This window comes from Haliaeetus albicilla, chromosome 13, assembly GCF_947461875.1.
Source record: "Haliaeetus albicilla chromosome 13, bHalAlb1.1, whole genome shotgun sequence".
Lineage (NCBI taxonomy): Eukaryota > Metazoa > Chordata > Aves > Accipitriformes > Accipitridae > Haliaeetus > Haliaeetus albicilla.
Window position 1 is genome coordinate 31621916 of NC_091495.1, and position 27981 is coordinate 31649896.

The 27981-nt window shown below is 43.3% G+C and overlaps 1 protein-coding gene across 2 annotated transcripts; it reads right to left on the minus strand.

The window, feature by feature from the left end:
• Positions 1-480: 480 nt before the first annotated feature.
• On the minus strand, positions 481-27565 carry GPR137B (G protein-coupled receptor 137B). Of its 2 annotated transcripts, XM_069800696.1 has the most exons (8): positions 27352-27564; positions 27054-27192; positions 18277-18326; positions 11877-12099; positions 7863-8016; positions 5684-5808; positions 2673-2797; positions 481-1092 (listed from the first exon to the last, which is right to left on the minus strand). In XM_069800696.1, the coding sequence occupies exons 1-8, from the start codon at positions 27420-27422 to the stop codon at positions 981-983; spliced, it is 999 nt and encodes a 332-aa protein (XP_069656797.1). In that variant the 5' UTR covers positions 27423-27564; the 3' UTR covers positions 481-980. The 2 variants fall into 2 exon arrangements, with proteins under 2 accessions (XP_069656797.1, XP_069656796.1); XM_069800695.1 differs by having other exon boundaries at positions 27054-27565.
• Between the last annotated feature and the right edge of the window lie 416 nt (positions 27566-27981).

Genomic DNA, 27981 nt, shown 5'->3' on the forward strand with positions numbered 1-27981 from the left:
CACAGCTTTACTGACCTTCTGCTAGTTACGCAGAGTTTATCCTCTAGGTCCACTTGAGGTTTTTCTGTGTTATGTATTCCTGGCTCTTGTTCTATTTCCAGACTGCACTTCCTCAGTTTTTAATAAATAAATAAAAAGTAAGTACAGTTGTATGTATCCATTTCCCTGGCTTGGTATTCAACTTGCTCTTCTACATACCTTACCTAGAACTGATTGACAGAGATGATGTAACTTTAATTTTTCAAACTTACATTTTTCAGCCTGTTTTGCAGTTCACAATGCCCCAGCAGCCAGAGCAGATGCCCATCTCTACTGTTCTGAGACTGTCCCTATAGCCGCTGAGAAGATATGATTTTCTTACTTAGAAGAATGAAATGTGTTTTGAGATTGTAACTAGGGTATAGATGACTTCTACCGTCCAACCATCTTGCCACATTGAATAAGCTGTGATCATCCAAAGAGTAAATTGTGCGCCGAGAATACAGCAATAACTTGACAGTATTTAATCGGGTTGAAATTTTTCCCTTACAGGCTTTTATGTGCATGTAAGAATCGCTACTGTCATGCATTGGAACAACCCGTTCGTGTGTTTACAGTATATTCATCATAATCGTGTTTCTAACGTAATACACAGTGTAAAAATAAAAATACTTAGAAAATAATTATGCCATTTCACTTCATGAAGTTTGCTCTTTTAAAATGAGCATAAAATGATTAAATTATACCTTCTAACAACTCTATTCAAAGCCAAAAAGACCATGGCTTAGAACAAGGTATTAATTAGAATTCTTCAAAGTTTAAATCATTAGCTTATACTTCTCCTTGAACTATGAAAAGCTTGTGGCAAAGCCAAGTTCTTCATTTATCTGTGCATAGGAACACTTCTAAAAACCAAAAGGTGAAGAAAAATTGCTAAGCGCTGTTTTTCAGAACATTTGTTTTAATAGTGGAATGTCCTAGAACGCTGTAGTTGACTGAAGTTATATAGGGCTTGGCCGGTCTGTGTCCAGCGCTGGATCCTGTTGGAGGGATCCTATGTAAGCCATGAAGCTGTTGTTCTGATGGCCCCAGTCGTAGTAGTCTGGAGAGAAACTTAAAAAGAAAACAGAAGCGTCAGTGACTGGCAGGTTCGTTCTGTAGACAGCTGGTTGGTGAATGTGGGCAAAATACGATCGCAGAGAGGTAGTTCTCACCCTGAAGCGCAAAAATAAAATAAAACCCCAACCAGGAGTTCAAGCAGCTACTATTTTTCTGATCTCTTAGTTATTTTGGCCCAAGTGTTCTCAACTCATTATCTGTTTCCTGATTCTTCTAGTTCACCAGAGACCCTCCCCTTTCTGATTCACTATTCCAGAAGGCGTTTGAAAATCCTGTAAGCGGTGCTTCTAATCCCTGCCAAGTCCTGTCACTGCAAGGGCCTCTCAGGGACAGACCTAAACCTCCTGTGTCCATGTACAAGGGACAGGTACTTGGTTAGCAGCTCCGGCACAGTGGCTTTTCTCCCACGAGCAGTGTGAGACAACATGCGTGGCTGGTTTGGCTTCCACTGGGAAGCGTGCCTGAATTACCGGTGCAGCTGGTTCCCTCATGTCCCTGCACGGAGGGGAGGGTGCCTCTAGCTGTAGGCTGGATAACAGCCTGGTGTGCACCACCTCCAGCATCTGCAATGGGTTCAGTTACTATGTGAAGAAACTAACGCAGGGGGAGGATGACTGATAACTTGTGAAGAGCAAATGTCCAACTTTACTGAAAGGTGGTTTGGGCTCAGAGACAGTGACTACACAATCTTAGCTAAATGACTGACGAGCTAGAGCTAGGTATGTTAGCAACTGTTAGCAAGTTAGTCTTCATTTTAAGATGAGTGATTACACTTATCTACTACTAGCCTAGTGTAGATACAGGAACAGCAAAGGAGTAAGACGAGACTGAGCCTCCTTTCAGGGCAGGATAGTGTCCTGGCTGTGTCTTTCCTTCTCTGAATTGGGTGCTATCATCCTTGCTGTGAACTGCTCCTTCCTGGAAGGGAATCCCTACCTAAAGCTCGCAGTTACACATAGAAAACAGGCTTTTTGTCCCAGTTCTGGGTTGTGTGGGATTTCAGCAGTTGGGTGGATTTGCATAAGCTTTCAGCAAGTGGGAAAGCAAAAGCCCCCTTCGTTTCAGGTAAACCCCAAGACATTTAGCCATGTTACAGGGCAATCGAAGTTGAGAGGCTTTTCACTACCACCATCGCAAGCTGCTCCCTGCTCTGTCGAGCTTCTCCCTGCTCTCCCTGAAGGCAGGGAGACAGCTGGTTTTCTAGGTTGCCTTGCTCACACACTTAAAAACTAGTAAATGGCACTTCTTAGGCCACTCTTGGAAGAAACAGAGGGTGAAACATGCGACCCAAAGGTCTGACCTGAGTTTTTCAAAGTGTGGCATACTGTTACAATTCTGAAATTATATAACCGTTTTCATTCTTGTGTCTTTGTAGTCTCTGTGGGGCTCTCGGATCCCTACAGTCACACAGCGCTGCCTTTCCACTTCAGCTTCCCCCTTTGCTTCCCCTCACCCCCTGGAATTTATGCAACAATTGGAGCTATACAATTTACATTACTCTTCCGCAGTGTATGAGAGTTCTTCCTCCTCCAGTTTCTTTTAGGGGAAGCAAGCAGTTCCTTCTTGTATCTTACCTGCCCTGTGCCCCCTGGGGTGCAATATTCCATGCTAGGTCATCATCACTGTCATATCTGCGAGGGTTGTCAAAGAAGTAAGATCTGGGACTGAAGCCGTGGCTGGGGACCATTCCTGCATTGGCCTGAGGGAAAGGAAACCTCAGTCAGTGCTTGCGACAGATAGATAAACTGCTTGGTGCCTGACTTCTAGAAGGAGTCACTGCAGACTTACCTCCTACCTTCCAAAATAAAATAGGCAATTTTACATTTGCTGTAGACAATAGATATCTTTTTGCATTTTTCTGTTTTTCTCTACCAGCATAGTCATAGTCTAGTGATCTCAACGGCTTTTCCTTTTCCTTCCTTCTAGCTAACAGACATGACCCATTTCTGAAACCACCCTCCAGCATGCATGTAACCTGTCTGATGAATTCCTGTCCATCCTGGACACTTTACACCTTTAGCCAGCTGACTTGAAGTGAGCAGTAGGGAAGCGGCTGAGGAGCTGAAGGACATGAAACACCTAAAGAGATTTGGTTTTACTTCCCACATTTGTAACCCTCCTGTCTGGTGCGTTACCTCCCTTGCCTCAGGAACAGATCATGCTGATCAACCTTGGCACCCTTCTTAATGAAACCACAGCTGAAAAGCCCCTTAGGACCTCTCTGAGCAATTTCAGTATCTACCCTACAGTGCTGTGAAGGTCAAATCCCAAGGAAAGGTCCTTTGATAAAAGAGGGAAAGGGGTGTTCATGTAACTCCTTTATTTACAAAGCATTTTGCTTTTATTTCTCTACAAATCGAAACAGAAAACATAGAAGATTCAAAAGCTCAGTTTGATTCTGGAAACAGTGCAGAGGGACATCTAGGACCCAGCTGAGCCTCTTCCACTGATCCACTGGTTCCATCCCCAGGGAACGGGGTTCCCTGCACCTGTGGATAAGCCAGGATGCCATCTTCTCCTTGGCCTTAAGCAGGAGAGCAGTTTAATCTCCCCCTATGTTTTAGATGTTAAATAACTTTGACAAAGATGAACTAAAAATAGGTCCACCTCTGTCATCTTCCCATTTCCAACATTTGTCTGGCTGAAGATATGGCCAGGCAAAGGAGCACCCACTGCATGCAGTTACACTGTGTCAGCCCCAAAGCAGACAGACAGCTCCTTCCAGGCTATAATCGTCTGTGAAGTGGAGCTTTACGTTTCAACAGTGCTGAACACAGGCTGCCTCTACTCAAACTTTGCTTCCGAAGTCCTGAATGAAAGGTACAACCAAAGAACAGCTATTTCTTGGGATTGTTCCTTATTAAAAATAAAGAACATTTTTTATTTTTACTAAGTCAGAGTTGTTAAGGTTTTTTAACTAAAAGAGGGTTTGTTTTAATTCTAATCCCATGCTTTCTGGCCGAGTATTTTCAATCACTGGACCATTTGATACTTAACTGCTCTGGCAGCCTACTGAACACATTAAAGTCCTGTGGCCCTTGGTCTCCCTCTTGTGGCATACTTGCACTGAAGTTCAGTTTTGCCTCGCTACAGCCTCTTCATCTTTTTTCTAACAATGTTGTTTCCAGTTTTCCTCTTACCATGATATTGTTTAGCATAAATATTTGTCTTCTGTAGAAAAAATCCATACATGACCTATCCACTATGACAGATAATGTCTACCCTAAAAAAGGTACTCATAAAAGAAGTGATATCACTGATTGGCTCTTCTGAGAGCCACTTCTTTATGAAGTCAGAGATTTAAGGCTTTCTGCAAATAACAATGCAAAAATATAATCTTATATGTGTTACTGAAGTGCTCTGTGACTTGTGAGAGAATACTGCCTGTTTGACTCTATTTGAGCTCTTGTTTGAATAGGATTCCAAGTCTTCATGTGATCAGCTTTTTGAAAGGAGAGATTAGACCACATCCCTTATTTTCGTTCTTTTGTGAATCTCTCCCACACTATCCAAACGTGACCACCAGGTCTAGCCTTAGTAAACTCACTTCAGATAAAATGACATCTCTCTGTGGTCACTTTTTAGAAGGGCAGCACCACTGGACTGTACTTTAAAACATTTCTTCTCTTTGCAGTTATCCTGGCTAACTCCTAAGCAGGAGTGGGGCTGAGATTTTTTTTGTGATGGACACTGTGGTTCCTGGGGTTTCTTAGTGTGATGTCAGGTATTACTTCCTTGTTCAGCTTGGCTTTATCATTGTCTCTGAAATCTGCATGTTAGAATAAAAACAATTGCCTTCTCTAAAAAGTGATTCTATTAATTGCTTCTCTTACTTGTGAATTTACCATTCACATCCTTCTTGGGGAATATTAGCTTTGGTTTGGTTTGGCCTACAGAAACAGAGACATTACTTCGGTAATCCCAGTGCAGGGCTCACATTCCCCATGTGCCTGTCAACCAGCACATCCTCTGCTAACCTGGAGATGTTGCCTACAGCTATAAAAAGATGTTTGTCCATCTATTAACTACCTAGATATTAAGGATGCTTATGGGGAATTATCCTTACAACTCACACCTGAATCTCTGCTCTGCTGAAATAGCAAATAAAAATGTCAGCAAGTGCTTATTGTGGTTATTGATCTTTGACATGGAAACAATTCAATGGGTACAGAGCTGAAAGAATTCACTCTGTTATTTCATACATGCCATTGAACTGTTAGCACACAACCATTTTCACTGCTATGTGATGAAAGATCCCAAGTTTGGATAGCAAACTCATTTTCCATTGACTCCAGTAAAGTACTGTATTAACTCAAAGGGAAGATGTCCTTAAATTTAAGAAGGTTCCTGATTTTTAAGGTAAACTGCCTGAGAAACACCTTGTCTTCCTTCTGGGTAAACATGATGCGTTTCTTTCACAAGGAATTAATATAAAAAGTAGGAAGTTTGGGTTGCTTTTATTCTGCCAAGGACATACTGAAAAAGAGAAGTCAAAATGTAAAGAAGCAAAAGCTCCTTCAGAAGCTGAGCCCTCCAGACCTGCCTGGACATTACACTAACAAAACCACTAACAAATTCCACTTACTAGATCTTTTGTAGGGTTTCGGACACGGAAGAAATACACCACCAAGGAAGTAGGCAAGAGCTCCCAGATGAAAAGGATCACTCCAAACACTATGTAACCTGCATCTCCCAGCTGACATTTCAGATCTGCCTGTTGAAAAGTCAAAGAGAAAAGTGTTTAAAAATAAAGATGGCAGGTGCAGGAGGCAATGTGTCTTCTTATGAAGACCTATATTTAAGTGGCTGAAATGCTTGACAACACGGCCAGGAATTCCATTCAGTAAGGCCAGATTAACCTGGCTAATGATTAAAGGCATAGTAAAAAAAAAATCAATAGGCTATCTCACTGGGTAGATGACTTCCCTTTCTTTCTACCTTTCCTCCTCCCTCCTCCTCCTCCTGCTATCTTTCCTCCAGCAAAAGCAAAGTTTAATGCAAGGGTCTTCCTAGTCTAAGATCCTGGCAAGCAACCATTTGATCAAGTGATCAAATCCAGATAATGAGAAATTAGTTTTCCAGTCCTTTTCCAGCTGGGAGTAACATGTAGAGGAACAACCAATGCCCCGGTCTTCCAACAGCATTGCTGGCAATCTTGCTTTTAAAAATTAAGGCTTGGATCCCTTCAAATTAGTGCACATTGTTAGCTTGAATAACCATGCTGTTACTCTAGCATTAGCTTTGAACTTCTCTCTAGATTTCCCCTCCACCATTCACCACAGTCACAGAGGGCAAATCCTGTCCTTTCACGTGTTTTGTACGGAAGAGAAAAGGGTAATGTTTCTGACAAGTGACCTGAGGCAGTACCACAGTACAAACATTGGGCTGTATTTTTAAAAGTGACTTTTGATTCTGGTACCAAATTGATTCCCTGCTCCTCAGTTCCAGGCCGTTTACATACGGCTCAAATCATTTACCCGAAAATCCAGGCAACCCCAATGTCACAAGTCAGATCAGATGTTCAAAAATCAGTCATAGAGACCTCAGGCCTAAAGCATTCCAGTGAGCTTCCCTGTGAACAACCTCTGCCTCCACAGGGGAAAACGGGACCCAATATTCTGGCCCTAAAGTTCCAGCCCCTGTTACTGCAGACTGTAGGAGTCAGCACAAGAAGTGCCCCCTGCAAGGGGTCAGCAGGAGCAGCAGCAACACTCCAGGCCCCAACAACAAGAGGGAAAATGTTTGATTCGGGAGATGAGTCACAAACTAGTGCCCTTCTGCCTAAACCTGTATGTTCTAATTACATGGAGCAGCAACACCTAGCTGCACTCTTCTTCTCTGCACCACAGCAGGGTTGATTAGTGGTCCCTTGACAGACCCTACACTACTAACTCATAATGAGGTCCTCTGGGTAATCCTACCCTACTGTTTACCTGCTTCTTATTTACAGTTTTATCTACTGCTCAACAGAAAATTGTTAATGGCTCCAGGTTTGCTTGGCCACCCCGGCAATACAAAGCCCTTGCGTGGCTGGGAACATTGCTTTTGGTCCGTAGGTGCTTGCTGAGGGGGTGGGGAGACATCAAGTGTCTGGGATTTTGAGGCCAAACAAAATATACTCATGGTCCAGACCCAGGCCTGCCATTTTGCCTAGCCTTGAGAGAACTGGAAAACTAGTGGGACCTAACTACATGCTTCAAAGCAGAGAAAGGAGCTGGATGCTCAAATTTCATAAAATTCAATGAAGAATCCCCTGCTATTTTCTTTAGTGTTTTTATCATTGTTACTTTTCAATCGGAATTGTCCCTTGGAATTAAAGGTTGGGAAGAATCTTAGTTTTATGCTCAAACTACAGAAGTTATCACACTAATGACAGAATTAAGGTAAATAACTGCATTTCAGTGGAATCAAATACTGGTTTTCTGGTTCTCCAAGTACAATACATTCTTTCTAATGGTCAAAACACCCGTCTTTTTTCATAAAAGGTGCTTTTTTTTTTAACAATAAAATCAAGGTAAATAAAAGATTGATATTATTATTATTATTATTAATTATTATTTGGCTAGTGGTTACTTCTTTCTTTTAGCTGTTCCTTATGCTGAAATTACCAGAAATTTGTATTCCTGGAGCAAAACAATCTTAGTGCATTGAATAAAAGAAAAAAATAACGGGATTTTAATATATTAATTCCTCTTATCATAGCATTTAGGAAATCAGCCATCACATACAGAACAGGTGTTTCTCATTAGCAAATATTTTCATACTTGCCTGATCTGATACGTTGTACCAATCATAATCAAAGGAATTTACTTTCTTGGTTTGGGAAAACGATAAGATGAACAAGTTGTAACAGGCTCGTGAGGTATAAAGTAGTATAACAGTCACTCCTATACTTGTCACCTGACAGACAGATGAGCCCTGGAAGAGATTTAAGCACAGGTTATTATTCATAAGGGAAGCTGAGAAGAACATTGCTTTGCATGGACTTTGAGGGTTGTCATGCTACTCCGTCTAATGTGACTGACTTTTTCTCTTTCCTTCTTTGATCAGTATATCCTACACTACGTCTATTCCTGTATTTTATCAGTACACTGGTTTCCAGGCAATGGTAGCAGTTCCAGCCCTTACCAAGATGGGCTGTGACTAATTCCTACAACTTATTGTACAAGTGCTATTTTCAGAGCAATGAAAACACATTAGAACTACATTTGGTATCAGATGGAGCAAGAGAATTCAGCCTTCAGCTGTGCATTAGCTACAGAGCATCCTGCATCAGATGCTGGCTAGCTAGCATGATGCAACCTTGCATCTTTTTACAACTGCTTGCTCTGCACCTATTTCCTAAGTACAGAGAAGATCATAACAGTCAGCAGTTAAACACAGCACAGACAGGAACAGAACATCCTGCCTTACCTAATGTCAACACAGAGAAGACAAAGTGGAAGCATGGCTTACGGGCAGAGTGACCGTGGCAGGGCAGTCTGTTGGTGGGAGTTTGGGCACAAGGGGAGGAATGTGTGAAATCACAACAGTTCCTAAGCCCTAGAGAGGAAAAAAAAGACAGAGCAGGGAAAAGAGCCTAATCCAGCATGAGGAATAAGTGGGACGCCTGAGCACTGTATCAGGCGGGGAGGGTCACTGTAGGCAGCTGAGACACCAGCACAGGAGCTGTAGCTGCAAGAAAGGAAGGAATCCGGGAGCCATGGCTACAGGGATCAGTGTGAGTCTGATCACAGAGGCAGGCAGATGTACAAAAGCAGGACTGCCTTTGAAGGAAGTTCAAAGCAAATTCCGTGCACTTGGCTCTGGAACGGTGCTTTGCACAGCTGAAGGAGGAAAGATGGGTTAAAGCTCTGTGTGCTTTTAGAAGAGCGAGATACCTTGCAGTCATTTGCTTCACTAGCTCTGCCCTCTGCCTGTCCTGGCAGAGACCCAAGCCACGAGGATGGGCTCCTCTCATCTACGCAAGAGAGAAGGAGGCCAGAAGGGAAGTTGGTCCTCCCCTCAGAGGACCTTTCATACCAACGCAGGAGACAGGAAGGTCTGCACCCTGTTCCCTCCACTCACACACTCTGCTTCCAGGGTTGCAGCCAAGGAGCAGAGGTCCGAAGCCCTGTGGCAGGTAGAGCACAGGCATAACAGAATAGCTAGTGAAGTATCAGGGAAAGTCACCAAGTCACCATGTCCTGAACCCCTGGCCTTCAGGAGACTACCAGGGCCCCTCTCCTGCTCACCCACGCTGGTGGCTATTGACCCTGTGGCTCTGTTAACCCAGCTCCTCGGTCTGCACTCCCTGGTGAGTGTCAGGAAAGAGGAGCTCAGGGAGTAGTCACAAAAGCTTGCAGAAAACTAGCTTGCCTGTTTTCCCAGCAAAATAATATTGATTCAGGGAATGGTCAGGCTCAGGAGTATTACAAAATCCCCAGTACAGTTAACCTCTCTGACTGAATTCCTGCTTACAACACGCTGGAACTAGGCACCATTCACCAGGCCATAACCTGCAGCCATGTCAGGAGCAAGCCAAGAACCTGCTGCTATACAGGAATTGAAGCCAGATACAGAGTAGGCAGTGGTGAAAGCTGTGGAGAGACCAGCAAGCAGGAAATGCCACAGAGAGGAAATGTTGCTAGGCTCTTCTCTGTTCTCCTTCGGTACTAGCAAGTCAGCGATGCTGTCATGGAAACCAAGGGGGAGAGAGCAGAGGAAGCTGCTGACTCGCACACACCATATCCCAGCTCAGTAGCATTTAGACTGGGGATAGCAGAAGTGAAGAGCAGAATGGGGTCGGTATTTCCCTATATAGGTCTCCCCGCATAGCTGTCATTCTTTAATAGTTGATAGTTAAATATGCTAGAGATTTAACAAACGTCAATCCCAATACAAAAAAAGGGGGTAAAAGTGTCCTGGTTTTGCTGCCAGTCAAGTATACTTAGTGGCTTGGTGAAGGGAGAGCACAGCAGTAAAAGTAAAGCCAGAAGAATGCTTTTCCAGTCACAGGCCCTACGGAAAAGAGGGGGAGCCCCAAGCTTGTAGCATGTCCCACTGCCTGATGCTTCTGGCCAGCACAGAAGTGGCCCAAGTCAGCACCTACGGGCAGGGCTGCGCACCGCCTTGGTGCTGCCGTAGCCTTGGTGCAGAGAAGCAGGCCGGTCCTCCACGCCAGGTCACGGAGGTGAATGTCTTTTCACATGCGCACTTTCACTGGTGTGTGCTTCCTTCACAGAAGGTACATGCCAGCAGATGGGAGATGCAAATAAAAGGCTGCCAGTACCGATGCCTATCTACATGCACCGCAGAGCACGCATTATCTCCAACGTTACTTCTATCACATCACTATAGAGAGTGGGTTTTTCTTCTTTAGCTAGCTTTTTCAACACAACAGTAGCAGATTAAACCAGGATGTTTTTTCACTGCCAGCTCCAGCCATCTGTATCCCTATGTATGTGCAGTCAAATCCTACTGAAAGCCCCCAGAGGAACTCCCATTTCAGGTCAGCAGAAAGGAGCAAAGCACTCTTTAATTCTCATTTCCACATTCAAACTTTCATCAGCTGAGTGTCCTGTCCCTTCCTGTCTGCAATAATGTTAGACTTTGTTTGGGTTTTGTGAAATAGCTTGAAGTGAAGAAGATCAGGTTTCCTATAGGAGGAGGAAACGGAACAAAGTAATCTACCAAAGCCTCCCTTAGGTTAACACTGCTTTGTTACAGAGATTTACGCTTCTGTGATTTGCAGCAGTAGAAAAACTTTTCTTACTAGTAAAAATAATCCATTGCCCATGCCCTTTGGTCAGCAAGTGACAGGCTTGAAAGAAACAAAACAAACTAAGCTGTGTTTTTAAATCTTCTATGCAGCCCTGAACTTTCCGTTGTTGTGCAGTATGGCCAGATTTGATTAAACAGGAAAAGCACTCCTTTCATCTGATTAAGTAAACAGAGAGAGGAATTTTATTATAAGATTTTCTAAATAGTAGCTGAAACTTACATTTTTTTAAAGGTTTGTTGTGGTAATGTGCTATTGGTTAAACTAATAATTTACTTTAAGATTTAACTATCTACTGCAAATGCAAGGACCTTTGAAAGCCTTGTTTCATTATTTATAAATACAAAACACCTTCACTGATTTTATAATAAACACTGCAGGCTTACGTGATGCCACCCAGCACCTTGACCACTGAATGTGTCCAAAGCTGTAAACCTAACAATACTTCTTTAAAGAACATTTTGTAGAGTAATATGAGAGACTTTTAACCCTTCTCCCCACTTGGCTGAATTTATAATGCATTAAGTCTTTTAAAACACATTCTCATTATCTATAGGACAGTATGCAAATGTATAAAGGGAGATTCATATTCCTCTGCCTGGCTTATCTTCAGCATGCTGCTACCTTAAACATTTAACTTAATCAGTCAATAATTTGACAAGCTGAAGGATCCCAAAGTATAGACCACTTCTATGCAGCAGTACTGAAATGAGGTGGTCTTCACATGGGGATCTGGAGAAAGCAGTATTCACTTGAAAAACAGCTGTGAGAAACTCCAGCCAATAAGTTCTGTAAACTCTGCCTCAAAAAATACATATTTTGGGGTCACTGGTGTTAGCCAAAAGCACCCTTGCTAGCACTTAGTATTTAATTCATATATTGAGCAGGATGGCCAACCAAGCACAAGCTGTGAAGTTCAAGGCCTCCAGCTCTCAGGGGATCTAAAGAACTGTGGCTTTGCCTCGCACTGCCCTTGTCTCTCAGAAGGTACTCGAAAAGAACTGAAAATGTACCTTACCTTGGACTCCAAGTAAATGTTGGCTAAAGACATCTTGGAAATCTTATACAGGCAGATGGAGAGTGAAACAGCGCACAGCACAAACAACGTGTCATTAATTGCCACCCGGATAGAGACAATGACTTTTCTTTCTGAATTCTGTGTCCTCACCAATACTGCACATGTTAAATTCACCAAGAGGAAGAGGAGACTTATGAAAAGAGAAGCCAGGTAGAGGGGCAACCTGGGAGAGTGAGGAGAAAACAGTTTTAACGACATTGTTCAGCAAGTGTCAGTCATGAGATGGAAGTTGCACTCTGAGCAATGAAAGCTGCACATGTTGGGCTGCCACAGCTGATAGAGTGACCAGCTGCCTGAGCCCAAATCAAAGTGCTCCAGATTGCTGGAGAGATTAACTCAGATCATTTCAAACCTGTTTTTACAGTTACACAACAAGCTGTAAGTAAAGAAACTAATATCAAGCAGCAAAACATGGAAGACTGTTTGCAGCAGAAATACAACAGCACAGTTCTTAAAAACTACTTAGAATACACATGTACTTTCTTAGAGTGTGCACTTCACATACAGCACAAACCCTCTGACTACTCACTGACAGGAGAAACCGCACAAAAGATTGAGTTGCCTGGAATTGACTGGTTTTGACCCTGGTTTTACTACACCACCACTGCCATGAGAAGCATCACTGACTGCTGTTGTTTGCCATCAGATTTCATATTAAATTAGGGGGGTGTCCAACAGTAGGAAAAATCTCTGAGTTACTGGTTCCCCAGCATCTTTTTCTGTCCCTTTTCCTAAATAACTTGGTCATGGGCAACCTCTTGAAAGAAACATCAAGAAATGTAAATATGCATATTGATTCTGGGTTGGTGTTTTGCCACCTATGCCAGGCAAAAGGTTCATTTGCAGAACCACAGAAGCAGAGCTGGAACACAAATGTGACAGACAGAAGCCCAGGAGCTGGACTAGTTTTCTCCATGTGTTTTTTCCCACCTACCCAGCACTCATACCTGCAATCTGAGTATACCACATACTCAGGGAAAGCTGCTTCTAATTCCTCTTTACTCCTACACACAGCTGTGGAGCTTTTAAGGTTTTTAAAAAAAAAAAAAAAAAAAAAAAAAAGTCATTTTTCCATTTCAGGTGTTTGCTTACTTCATTATCATTGCTGACCAAGGCAATTACTGATAAGGGTCATAATCTGCAGTCACTGAACAAGAGGTTTTGGCCAAGCTTTTCATGCTTGCTGGGAACTTTGAATTTGGCTGACAACAAACATCCAGACTGTCCCTGAGGAATCCAATTCTGATTGTTTAAAAATACTTTACCCAATGGTGATCTTCTTTCACACATTCATATCCTTTTGGGATAGCATCAACACAGCTACAAAGCTGAAGCATAGCTGGCTTCTTTTCAGAGGGCAAGAAAGGAAGGGGTATACCTTTGAGACCTTTTAAATGTGTAACAGGGAGAACTGAAAGCCTTAAAGTCCCTGCTTGTGAATCAATGCCCTTCTTTCCAGCTATATCTGGCAGTGAGCGAGGATGCTGTCTTTTCCTTGCCAGTCATGGAAATTCCTTCTCAGGGGGAAGACTGTGCTCATTCTTAACCCTCCAGGGCAGGGCTCTGTTTTTAGGATAAGCAGCTAGAGGTAGTTCCTTTAAACCTCACAGCCTGATGCTAGAAGCACTGCAGTCCTGAAGCTCCTCTCTCACATGGCTTCCTCTGGAGAATGCAGTTCCCAGTTGTAGTGGTGGTACATTTACAGCTTTTACTAATATCTCAAAAGTGGTGGTCACATGTCTTCCTTTCCTTCTCCTCCCAAAGTCTATTTAATAGTGTCATCTCTGCTCCCCTACTGTAGTGCAGGTAAAATATTCTTGTGGAGTTCGGGCTTACACGGAAAGGTATGCTCTTACGTGCTGCCTGCTTGCAGGACAGTAAGTACATGCTCTCTTTTTGCTCCTCTTAGTCAGAGGGACCTTCTGCTTCAGCATGGCCTGCATGCCCTTGAAGCTGGCTTGCAACCAGCAAGGCTTAGAGGCTTCCAAGGCCAGGCTCCTCCTTGATGGAGTTTAGCAAAAAAAAAAAAAAGCACTGTCATGCTCTCATGCCCACACACTCCCGTATGTGCCAGGGTGAGCTGTCATGGCCAGTCAGTTGTGCAGCTCTTCACATAATGATCTTCCATCCCCCTTATTAACATGATGTGGCTGGGGAAAAGGCTGCCTGTTTTGACAATAGAAGCATTGTTGCTGAACTTCTGAATAAGCACTGATGGAGATGCAGGCTGTGTCTCTCAGGGCAGTTTTAGGGTCTCTGCAGCTGCAGAAAGCATTCCTAACTCACTTAAAGGCAGAATGTATCCTTACATCTCAACTACAAGGGCACCTACTAGGCATGAATAAGCATATGGGGTTTTTTAGAAAATAGAAAAGCAGGGCAGGAGAGGTCCTTCCAGATTGCACCAGCGACTGTTCAAAAGCCTATTGTGCCTAATCCCCACTTTGGGTCTCGTCCCTTAAAGGAGCTGTGTGTAATCTGGCTTGGCCAGTGAAGGCATGTGCCAGGGTGTTCTGTTCTTTCTGTGTCAGGCTGGATGCACCCGTAAGTTTTTCTTTGAGCTTAAAATCAAACTTCAGATGAATGCAGTGAATTTTGCCTTGTTTAACAGGAAAATGTGTTTGAAACTACTGCATTTTGTACGTGGTTTCCTCAGAAACCATACAGTGTCTGAGGCTTGTGTGTAACAAGGCGTGCACACACAGCACAGCAAGCCTCATCCAAACCCAGTGACTGTAAGAAATCCCCAAGCCCAGGGAGACGTGCAGAAGGACTGTTTAAATATGAAGTTGGGCTGGCACAGGCTTCGCCTTGAGCTCTTTTGCCACAGTGACTAACATCATGAAGGCTGTGCTGAGTAAAGTTTGCTTAAGATTCTGGATCTCTGATAGGATTTTATCAATTTTTTCCATATCTGAAATGATTCTGATTTCTGAGACCTGTGCCAATACACAGACCACACTCCTACCTCTCTGTTGCCCTGTTTATGTTGCCATTATCTAGTGCAGAAATGCTAATAGCAGGCAGTAAGGTCTGACACATATTAAAGAAAATGGGGGGGGGGAATCAAAAAGTGAACATTCAGCAATGAAGAAAAATCAAATTCATTAAGTGCAGACTCCAGCCCCTGTCTGTAGGCCATCCATCTTTCTACCATCCATCATCCATCTCTCCATCAGGATTTCAGCAACCTGATCTAATGAAAGACGTCCTTGCCCATGGGACAGGAGTTGGACTAGATGATCTTTAAAGGTCCCTTCCAACCCAAACCATTCTGTCATTCTATGTCTTTGAGTAGCCCATTACAATTAAGATTCAGGAGCTCAGCTGTGGGTGTGCACATATTACACCACTTCAATTGCCCTGTATAAGATAGGAAATTAGGTCAGCTTTATTTATATGGCTCTTACACAGGCTAACCACATTTGTGCTAAGAGATCTAGATATTAAAACAAAATACTACTGAAGTAATTTACCAACAGGGCTGAATAAGAGAGAAAAGGCTAGACCAGATCCAAGACTGATCTGTGTTAGAAGTGCAGTAGGCAAGAGTCAGGGTGGACATGGAGCTGTTGTGGGAAGGGTAGTCTGTACATGAGTAATTCCAGTGACAATACAAAAGTGTTTAGGAACGGAAACGCCCCAAGAGCTACATGCAGGGTGCTAATGTAGTCACTCCACAGCCATTGACTAAATATCACAAGCTCCCTTCGCTTGAAGAAAGACATTTTCAAGCAGTTTTCAGCAATAAAGCCTTGCCACAAACATCAGTAACAGATGAGGTTCAAAGCTTCTACCTCTCACCTTTAAAGCCAGCCAGGAACATGTTCATAGACCCGCAGACCCGCCCTTTACCACCCTGACCTGCAGCCCAGGCTTTGTGCAAAGCCATCCTCTGTTCCTCTTGCCTATGTGTACTATCAGAGGCAGGCACACTTGCATTGGGGGCTGGCTGGGGACCTGGCTGGTGTGTGCTGTGCTTGTCTACCAGCCCATACTTCTGGATTTCCTTCCCACAAAAACCAGAGTTCAAAGGGAGGCGAATGTATTTGTATGCCATGGTGTTTACCAGGGACCATCCAGCTCCTGCCCCTTGTAGTTTGGGATGTGGCTAAGGTATGCACACAGACACACTAACTTGAAAGCATTCCTGAGGCCACCAAAATAGATGCAGCCTCTCTGTTCCCATCCTGACAATTTCTGCATCAGCTGTGGTTCAGCATGGAGTCCACATCCCTCAGTCAGCCATCACACCCTGCGTGTCCCATAGCCTCATCAGCCCAAGCACAGTCCACCCCAAGACTGCTCTCACTGTACTGCCATTCTACCAAACATGGTTTCTGAAGCACTTGCTCCAGATGATCGCCTCTCCAGCTGTATCGAAACCCAACTGGATAACAAACTTTCCAGGGCAAGGACAATCATAGAATCATAGAATCATTTAGGTTGGAAAAGACCTTCAAGATCATCGAGTCCAACCATCAGCCATGCCCACTAAACCATGTTATGGAGTACCCCATCTACCCGCTTTTTGAATACCTCCAGGGATGGTGACTCAACCACTTCCCTGGGCAGCCTATTCCAATGTCTGACAACCCTCTCAGTAAAGAAATTTTTCCTAATATCTAACCTAAATCTCCCTTGTCACAACTTGAGGCCATTTCCTCTCGTCCTATCTCCAGCCACCTGACAGAAGAGACCAGCACCCACCTCACTACAACCCCCCTTCAGGTAGTTGTAGAGAGCTATAAGGTCTCCCCTCAGCCTCCTTTTCTCCAGGCTAAACAGCCCCAGCTCCCTCAGCTGCTCCTCATAAGACTTGTGCTCCAGGCCCCTCACCAGCTTGGTTGCCCTTCTCTGGACACGCTCCAGGATCTCAATGTCTTTCCTGCAGTGAGGGGCCCAAAACTGAACACAGGACTCGAGGTGAGGCCTCACCAGTGCCAAGTACAGGGGAACAATCACCTCCCTGCTCCTGCTGGCCACACTATTTCTGATACAGGCCAGGATGCCGTTGGCCTTCTTGGCCACCTGGGCACAATGCCGGCTCATGTTCAGCCAGCTATTGACCAATATCCCCAGGTCCTTTTCTGCCAGGCAGCTTTTCAGCCACTCTTCCCCAAGCCTGTAGCGCTGCATGGGGTTGCTGTGACCGAAGTGGAGGACCCAGCACTTGAGCTTGTTGAACTTCATACAATTGGCCTCAGCCCATCGATCCAGCCTGTCCCAGATCTCTTTGTAGAGCCTCCCTACCCTCAAGCAGATTGACCCTGCCTCCAACTTGGTGTTGTCTGCAAACTTGCTGAGGGTGCACTCAGTCCCCTCATCCAAATCATTGATAGAGATATGAAACAGAACAGGGCCCAACACCGAGCCCTGGGGAACACCACTTGTGACCCGCCACCAACTGGATTTCACCCCATTCACCACAACCCTCTGGGCTCATCCAGCCAGCCAGTTTTTCACCCAGCGAAGAGAATGTTAATATTTGACCTGTTGATACAGTACTATGTTCTCCTAACAGTCAGCAAGTCACAGGTCAGATTTCAGTTTCAAATTACTCTGTTTTCCTATCCTGAATTCAGACTGTAAATTCTTTCTTTAGAATGGAGACAACCTCTCTCTCCCCCCATCTAAACAACATTGCCCAACTGAGGCTTTTAGGCATTGCCACAATAAACATTAATTTATTGAGCTCTTCCTCAGCTTTCTGGACATTACTGCCCTTTGGGGAGCTTTCAAGTAGTTCCTGACAATTCCTCCTGCTCAACAAGATCCTAAACAAATCTCTCCACCTAAATGCAAAGCAACCATAACCTCAACATGTCATGGGAGGTTATTGGTGAGCTCCCAAACACATCACCAAGTTGAATCCATTCTCTCTAGCTCCTTCCCTTCACAACTCTTCTTTCATCTTCCCAAAACTTTTGAGCTTTTATTACCACTGACCTCACTGATTAATACATACCCAGTCCCACTCATTCCTGTCAAAATAAATACATCACTCTGCTACCTCTATCAAAGCACTGGATCTGAATTCAGCTAGCAATACAAATGTTCGGAACTTGCAAACAAATCACCAGGGTGAGTGTTTTCTGCTTGTATTTGAAATATTTGCCTTTGAAACATGTGAATGTCTAAAAATGGTGCTTGTGTTGGGAAATGACACAGACTTCTAAATGTCATAGGAAGAAGCTGGCCTCAGAACCATCATCATAAAACACTGGTATATAAATATGAATAGCTGAGATATGAGCATCACAAATTATAAAAGATGTAGTGTTTCTCAAAGAGCATGACAACTCTTCTTTACCACATTAAACATTTGCATAGTTCTTACCTGTATTTCAGTAGCTCTGGGGAATACTTTGACTTAGCTTTGAAAATCACCTGCAAAACAGTAGAGTATTGCATCAAACATAGGATACATGTAAGTAGAGAAAGGCACTGTGATCCGCAGGAATCCTGTCTCACAGGTCACAAGAAATGTAATGATAGGTTTCATTACATAACAGATTTGCATTTATTGCTTATCCATGGCAGGCAAGCTCTAAGCAAAGTATTAAAACCACCCAGCAGGCGATCATGATGTACTTCTATACAAATTGTATACACCATTATTTTCGCTTACTCTGGCTCAGGAATAAGGTCCTTTATACCAGTGTTCACAAGAGGACCAATGCCAGTATAATCGTAGAGGCAAGTAATTATTAGGCTCTTACATGACCTAACAGTACATGTCTCTCACATAGACCAGCTCATACCACCATATTGGGTCAGATGCTCTCTTCCCATGAAGAGCCCATCGTAGTACCCTGGCCTCAGATTGGATATATATGTTTGTATCCATGTTACACTGCCAAAAGGATGCCATCAAGAACCAAACTCAAAGTTTTACTCTGAGGAATATTTGGCTTCTGCTGACTGTCTGTTCACTCTACAACAATACGTATTTTTACAGAGATATAGCTCAGGCCCAGTAGTTACCTTGCTGTAATGGAAACGACAAAATACTGACATGTTTTCTGCAATGTAGCTAGGTAATATTAATCACAGGTGTTTAACCACCATCAGAAATTATATAAAAATACATTAGCATATTTTATATCTTATTTATTAAAAAAATTACAGGGAAGCATTACTGCTTTTTCATAATCTAACATGGTTTCCAAACACACTCAGTTTACAAATGTTCATTTAAACCAACACAGAAGCATGCTGATTGCTATTTTTACAAAAAAAACCCCATGCTGTATGACTTATTCTGGGTTGTTTCCTAATTGTTTTCTCCTCAAGTTATCCAGCCTTATCCATTTTACTTGGTTTTGCATGCTCTTTAGTATAGCTTGCATAATATTTGCTATGATTATCATGCTTTCCCAAGGAAACAGGACTTACATGAGCACTATGTATGTGTAGGCCTATGTCTGCCTGTCAACCTGTTTATCCATCCCCACACTAATCCTAAAATAGCCCAATCAGAGGACTGATGGAAAAATAATTGAAGCATCAAAGACATGATCCTTTATCACCCTCCTAAAAATTAGTGACCCAACAGAAGTAAGGAACTCTATAAATGCATCTGATATGTGACCTCTGTGAGGATATGTGACCTCCCTGCATAATAATCCTACACATCACCCAGTGTGAGAGAGACAGCATAGCAAAGTATCACAAGAAATGCCCCAGTTACGGAAACAGCTCAAAGTCAAGCATGAGACATAGATCTGGAGAAAATCAGGCTTCACTTGTTCCAGCACTCCTGGAACAACTTGTCATTTAACTCCTATTCACCATAAACAGCTGCCTTGACATGGAAATTATTTTTGTGACGCATCAGCCTGCTTAGCACTAGCTGAACCAGCAGAGAACACTGAGCTTTTCAGCAGGCCCTAGAAAAATAATAGCTGAGAACAAAATTGAAAATGTTGGGGAAAAAAACCTCTAAAAATATTCTGCAACCATTGATACTGTTTTCAAATAGTTAACATCTCTGGCAGTATCCCTTACACAAGATATTTGTGATTCATCCAAAGATTCTGCAAATTCCTGGATCATGGCTTCTCACAGGAGTTCAGGAAGAAGTTTTATGGTAATTTACTTACTTGCTACTGAACAGAGAGGTACAAGATGCTTGTGAATGTTCTGTGTTTCCATGGTGCACAAAGAGGGGCTGTCAGTTTTTAGAGAAGAGATGGGCTTCAAAATACCTCCTGTACACTTTTTGCACTAGACTTGTTGCTTACTTTGCTTATTCTGAAAGACACTGTGGGCCAGCGGGAAGGAACAGACTCCTGACCTCAATGAAACTAAACAAGTAAAACTTGTCTCTAGGGCCATTCCACAATCCTCACCTGTTCTGAGTAGCACTTACTCACACATATTGTACCGTTAATTTTGACAGCTTTCAGTCGCACTGAACAGAAACGTTCAGAGTCTGTGCAAAGAACTACAAAAGACAAGCAATTTGCAGTGGGCAATGAGTTGTGCCAGGTCCACAAAACCTAGAAAATTCACAAGTTCCTGAATACCATCTCCTGTGGTTCCCCAGAAAGGATCCACTCACCACTATAATGTCACAGAGCACTCCTGTCACATAAACCAGTCCAAGGCTGCCCTACCTAGCAAAAGCTCCATGGGTAACTTAGCTAAAACCAAACATGACGTTCCTGCTGCAGATCCAACAGGATCCAGATGCGAGATCACCAAAACAGCTGTTATTGTGATTCCACATTTGGTGGGCCTCTCCCAGCCGATAAATGCTTCTGAATTTTATCAGAGCAAAATGGCCATTAAGAAAGAAAATGAACACTGCATAAAAAATGGATGCTACATAGAATGAAAGCTACACTACAAGGCATGGACACTCTTACAAATTCACTGCTAGACAGAAATACAGGCAGCCAAGTTCTGCCATCTTTGCTTAAACACCAATGGGGCCTTAGTTCACGAGTAGCCTTGCTGGAAGCAATGTGATTGTCACAGAATAAAGGGCTGTTCAGTGGGAGTAAGGATGTCAGAAGCTGATCTCAATATACCTTACATGCGTGGGTGCAGCTTTTGCTTTTAACAGTCATTTAGCTGAAGAGACTGGTTGCTCAATGGCCCCTCCCCGCAACAGTGTTGAGAAAGCTTCCAGTCAATATCTGAGTCATCTAAGCAAGTCTTCCAGCAAACCAGAGCAAACCAGGCTATTCCTAAGAATAGACTAAACAGCAAGCAGAAGGCAGACTTTTTAAAAAAGACCTTTCAGAGAGCCCCAAGATGAACAGCAACACAGAAAACTCAGTGAAACTCCTTGCTAATTTTCTAATGTCTAAAGGGTTACTTTTTCTTCTTAAAAGTATTTCCCCTTTTGCTTGTTCTTTAAATGAGAAATATCCTGTTTTGACTCCTTGTTTTTGCTGAAGGACTGGAAACCTCAAATGAGATTCTCACACTCCCTCCTCCACTCCCCTGAGGTATATGTCTGGCATATAAAACTGAAGCAGTACAAAAGGAGTCCAAAAAGCCCTACAAACAGCCAAGGAAAATTTCTGTTGCAGGAATTGATGTAAACAGCTGGCCTTAAAGACACTTTACCAGGGCCCAGCAGAGCAGCAGTGAGGATGGCATGGGAATCCATCAGAGCTCGGCTGCAGAGAGCTCTGCAGGGCTGCTGGGCAGCAGAGAAGGCAGAGTTAGGCTGCTGTAGCTTAAGGGGATTCCAGCTACAGTTAATGGAAGTTAAATCAGGAGCCACTCTGACCCTACAAGTATCAATGAAACAGGTGTTAAAGCCAAGTCACATATTCCCAGAGCAAAAGAAAAAGAAAATCTCACTGGAGCAACTTTCAGTCCATGCTCTGATTTAGCTGAACTGATGTGTAACGGATGGCACAAACCTCCAGTGTACCTCTACTACTACCTGATCAATTCACTTTTACAGGAGCCACAGCCCAGCTTACCAAAAAGCCTCAGGTATGTGTTAAGTGCTTGCATATGTCTCAAGCTGGCCCTCTGTACAGGAATGAAGTTCAGCTTTATTTACCAGTTCTCATTTCAAAATCTTTGTAAGGAGCAGAGCATGTACTTTTCCTTCCCAGCTCCTTTCACTACAGCCCCTCTCTTCCTCTGTCACACTCCACGCAAACTTCTCTTTGCACCCTGAAAATATGCCACAACCTCATGCAGGCCCAGAGCCCCTCACCATCAGCACATATACCCTTCCTCTTCTGTGTATCTTCCAGTCCCAGGTCCACGTTCCTCTTTCTCTCTTTCTCCCATGTTCATACTTTCAGCTGGATCAGATTCCCCCAAAATATGCAAGTTTTCCCTCTACTCTCTAAACTCTACATGGTTTGTAAGGCCTACAGACATGGCCAACATGACTCACTACCATACTCAGACTTGTGTAAATTGGTAAAAATAGTCTTTAAAGGACAGGGACCATTGCGGGGCTGGCAGCCACAGTAAACTTGCATGTGTACCTTTCTTGTCAAATTACTTTCTAAGTTAAATGACCCTATTCTTCATGTCAGATGCTGACAGCCAGCCAGTCTGCAGTTGCAATTTGTCTCATATAGATCCAATACTGAGAGCAATGATTTATGCAAAACATATTTGCTGATGCTTTACCATCCATAGTTAGTCCTGTGTAGTTCTACATACATCTAAAGCACACTTTAAATTAATAATAAGCTTTATAATACAAGGTATATTCATTTCTACTAAAAAATAAATATTTGTCCTAAATAAAGAGCCCTCTCTGTTCTCTCACTGGTGGTATTACTTTTGAAATGCTATCCCCAGTAATTAGAGGCTGAGAAGTTCTCTTCGTTTTCCTCCCAGAGCTAACACAGACCCCAGTTCCACTGAGATATATGTAACTTCTCTGAAAGCCTGGTGCTGGTTTTACCCCGCCCTGCCAGGCACTTCCAGCATGGCCAGCTCACCTCTAAACTGTCTTACTCTGTACAATTTCTCTTCATTTGAAAGTCCCTGATTTTATCAGCCCTGCCTGGGAGGCAGGGTAAACTTCTCAATCTGGATGCCAGAGAAAAGGGAAGATGGTTAGGGAGGAGGAAGGAGAGGTAAATCTACCAGCCCTTCTCCACCCATAGAGCCTCACAGTTATTTAGCTCAGCACCACGTTCCCTAGGTCCTGCAGGAGTTCCCAACCTGATGATTAAACCTACAGCCCACCAAATTGTTTGCTGTGCCTGGCCACAGGGGAGGCCTGGGATTTCCAGCATCCCCTATGGCTCACGGTCTTTGGCCCTGACCTTGTTCTTTGAGTCTGTAACCCTCCATCCTAGCCTGCCTCCTGCTTAATTTCTATCCTGTTCCCCAGGGAAATGGGAAGTCTGAGCAAACAGGACAAAGTGAAGCAAGCCCTTCTCTGCCCACCCCTCACACACACCAAAAAAGGCAACTTCTTATCTTATTTTGCAGAGCCTCTTTATGCTTTTGCCCACAGCACTAACTGTAAAGCCTGAGAACTCATCTCAGTCTCCCCTTGTCAGGGGCAGGGAAGATTTGGCTAGGTAGGACATAAATAAAAGAGTGCCCAAGTCCTGGGATCCTCACTGTCTGGAGCCATTTAAAGTAGAAAATATGTTACTTGCTGATTTGCAGTCTTTGCTTTATCACGCAGCAAAATAAACCCGTGGGAGCTGCAGGTGTGAGGCAAACGTATCTGTGGGCTTTTTGGTCTTTGTAGGTGGAAATGCACGCTTCAGCTCCCTATCTGATGGATGAGGATCAGGGATCTGCTCTGGCTTGGTACAATGCAGTTATTTGCCAGTGTTGCACTACTGTTTTACAGAAGTGCTACTGGATCTCATCTTCACTTGAGATTTATTTTCATGATTTCTAAGTAGACAGAGGCTTATCCTGAGAGTGTAGGTCACATTTTTTTCTTTAGAAGAGAATTAATACAGACACAGGATTAATAAATTCTAATAAATAAGTGTTTTCATTAAAAATCACATGTATTTTCTCCAGTATGGGATTTCTGAGAGGAGCTAATATTATATAAGCCTTATCTGCAGCACCCTTTCTATTCTGCCCTAAGTAGGGCATCAAGACCGTAGCAAAGGATCCTGAACTTGACTCTTATTCCAAATATCCCTTTTTCTGAGTCAAAACTATTCTGATTTTAACTTCCCTTTCACCCACAGGTCACCTGCTTTAGCAACCTGCCCCAACACAGTACAGCTCCTTCTGCTGTATCTGCTGATGGTGATGCTCAAGTCTGGGAATAACCTCTGCTGTGCCGACATCATCATGGCTTATTTGTCTTGCTACACATAAAATACAGTAGAAATTTGCGTCCCCATTGCTTTGGGATACCTATTAAAAAGCAAATAATTGTGGGTAACTTTCTGTCAAGTTCAAAGGTGCTTATTATTCTGAAAAATGCCCTCAGGCACTTGCCAAATTAGTTTTTTTGTCTTCTCACATCTATGTCTAAAAGTTTTCCTAGCAGTGCCACATTTAGAAATGGTGGGTGCTGTACAGCAGATAATGAACACCTGCAAATTCCAGACACCCATAAGGTCTCTTCCAGTCCTCTGTCCCTATACTAAATATAGATCACTTTTTCCCCCTCTAACTAAGCACCAGTTAAATAGCATGGTTTTCATGCAATGAGACACTACTGCAGACCCTTCTTGCCTGCCTTCTAGAGAAAAAAGGATTACAAGTTGTTTCTGAACAGGTCTGTGAAGTTATAAGCCATTACTGAAAACAAAATTCTCTCTCCCCACCCCTTTCACACTAGTTCTTGCTTGCCTACTGTGGAAAGTTAGATGCACATTAAATATACAGTCTCAAGAAGATGCTGAATTTCAAGCCAAACCACCTTTTAATGGTTAGAAGTAAAGAATTAATAACAGTGAATTAAAAATATGTGCACTTATTCTGTGTCTTACGTTATATTCATACAATGGCTGTGCTTGTATTTCTTAAGGCTTTGTTTTGGCTGGGGAGATAAATTTGACATGAGATTTCACTGGGAGCAACCAGCTCGAAAGCAAACAATACTAATAACATGCCTGTCTACAGTGGCCCACAATCTTTAAAGATTATGACACACATCACAAACTCTGAAAGTCCCTTGCAAATATTGTTTCAAAAGCCTCACAACACCCTTCAAGACAGGTAACTATTACAATCCTTTACAGAGGGGCTCAGAGGAAGATCATGAGGACTCATGATGACAGAGCAGAAATTGTCTCAAAGGCAGAACCAATAGCCTTGGCATTTTTTCTGTTTCCAACCACTGAATTGTATTTCCTGAATGATATCAGAGAGCAATGCCAAAAATAAGTTAAAAGGACACATGTGTGCATTCTGTATGCTCTCTTCCTAGATCTTCCTTAGATTAAAGGAATCAGTTACCCGCAACACTAAGCTCCCGAGTGCTGGCACTCTAATGCACAGAGTGCAGGCTGCTGTGCCCCCTCTGTGCTCATACCAGCCTCAGCTTCTCTTGGCGAAGAGCCAGGATGCTGCATTCTGCCTCCAGACTTCCACGGCAGCCCTACATGTATGTCTGAGGGAAGAATCTTACCTAGGGCTATGACTTAGTCACAGCTGCTGTGATGGGCATGGACTGTGCAATGATGGACGTTTGCCCCTGGGGAACCACACCATTACCAAATGACTCTCGCAATAGCTATGGGATAAAGCATAGGTCACCATATGCCTGAGCTGGATCTGAGTAGCATGTAGATGAAAGGTTCCTGTAATCCCTTAATATATCTCAAGTCCCAGGGAGTGGAGCGGGGTGAGTTAGCAGGTGTTTCAGACACTGAATCCAGAAAAGTAAACCTAAGCACAAAACTGTGTATGAGGTTCTAAGTATTTAATACCCTCTACAACTCAAGTGATCCTCTTACAGCTGTCATGCTTACCACTGCTGCTTTTTCAGCTCTGGGATGGCAGCTCTCACAAGCAGCCTGATCTCTCCAGCCAGGCTGTTCAGAATTCACAGGCCTGTAACCACTACAGAAGCACCCAGAACCAGGCACCAAGCTGGTTCCAAGTGGGGCACACAGCAACACCCAAAGCATCCTGAGCACCGCTGGGGGTGCTCCAGGCCTGGCTGGTGCTCTCCTGGCCAACCACTCCTGCACTGGGAAAGCAGACTTCGACAAAGGTCATCTGAGTGCAGGCTTGGCTTCCTGCTCCAGGCATGGCAGTGGGATTGAGGAGACAGAGAATCCAGTCCCTGCCCTCCCGCAAGCTTCCTGTGAGATCTTAGGCAAACCCAGCAGCCTTTCTTTGCCTCAGCATGCCAATATCCCATCCTGCAGCCCAGTGCCAAGATACCCAAGCTCACCACAAATACTTCCAAGCAAGTCTAACTGCAGCAACCTGGAGCACTGTTCAGCCTAACTCATCGGGCTTCTTAGCTGTCTGTAGCACAGATACATGCTTGAGACCTCTTTCTGAAATGGAGATACTATTTTCCTTACCCCACTGTACATCTAATTTACCTTTACATCACAGTGTGCTTGAAATAGAGGATGTATTTCTGTACAGCACTTAGTGAGGTCCAGAGTCACTGCTATTTTTAATACAGATTATAGGAATTGGGTCCACATAGGACCCGACCAACAGTTTTGATTGTGATACACAGAATAGAAATCTCACTCAGAAACATGTCAGCCAACTTATGAAAAACTGGGGGGGGTATTTGCCAGCAAAATTAGAAATTACAATTCTGACTGCACACACACAGAGATCAAGTCTGCTAAGCCAGGAGGTTTATTAAGTCTAATAACAACAACAACAACAACAATAATAAAGAATAATAATAGAACGGCATTTTGGGTGTCCAGCTTCCAAGCTCTTCTATACATTCTTCCCCAACCTTTAAATTAAATGACACCCATTTAATAGACAGTAGATATATTATTTGCCATTCCTGAAATGACCACTTCAGGCTCCAGTTTCATTGTAACACTGATCACTTGCATATAGATCAAAAGTTAAAATTCGCAACTAAATAACTGAAATTTGCTTTTTGCATTGCCAAGGTACATTTGTTAATTACATTTTTTCTCATGATTCTTACAAAATAATGCTGTACCATTGTCAGATTTAATCAATCAAATATCTGTTGCTTACCTGTGTGAAGTAAAGATTCATCAGGGTCAGGGTAAAAAACTGGAGGCAGACTGGGAAGCAATAGAGAAGCCAGAAGATGAAGGGGCTGAGAGAATTTGCTGTGACAAAGTCTTTGAAGTAAAATGAAAAGAGCACAGTCCTAAGAGAGGCCCAAAACAAGCACAGAAACAGAAAGACAGTTTGGTAACTGAACCTCTTGTGCCTGTAGTGAAGGACCAGCCAGAGCTGGACATAGATGAACACAAAAAGCAGTGAATAAAAAACAGTATATACAATGGTCAGGCCCAACTTCACATACGGAGGGACAGCTGGCGTCAGGGTCGGCGGAAGGGTGTCATTTTTCAGTGGGTCCCACTCAGAGGCCTCCATTTGATATCAGGAATCGTCAGAATTATTTATTAAGTTTGGCTGCCGCTGTTGCCTCCTCCTCCTTCTCCTTTCATCTTCCTACAGCATAGGAATCAAGAAAATGAAAGAAAACAAGCTGCACTTCCTCTTTGGCAGCTCACTGTGGGCTGGTAGCACATGATCACAATTCAGAATGATTCATTAGGACTGCCTTTGTCAGCAATTGGCAGGGAACAGCTCAGAAAGCTGCCCTTCGCTGATGTTTGTGCACGAATCTTTACCATCCACAAGAAACAAAGAAATCCACCAGCCCCTAAACGGTTTACTGCTGATTTTTTTCCTAAGGAAAATTATCTGGATTTTAAATCAGTTAAGTAATGTTCTATTTTCTACAAGAAGCAAGTACCTGACATTCTCCCAGTGGCAGCCACATCGCATCTTTGAAGGATTTTTTTTGTCTTGTTTCCCGTTTAGCAAGTACTTTATTTAGCTGCATTTTGTTAGGAATAATGTTAAGCACCTTAAAGTTCCAAGAAATTCAAACCACTGTAATAAGCCGTAACAGTTCAGCTCTGCACTG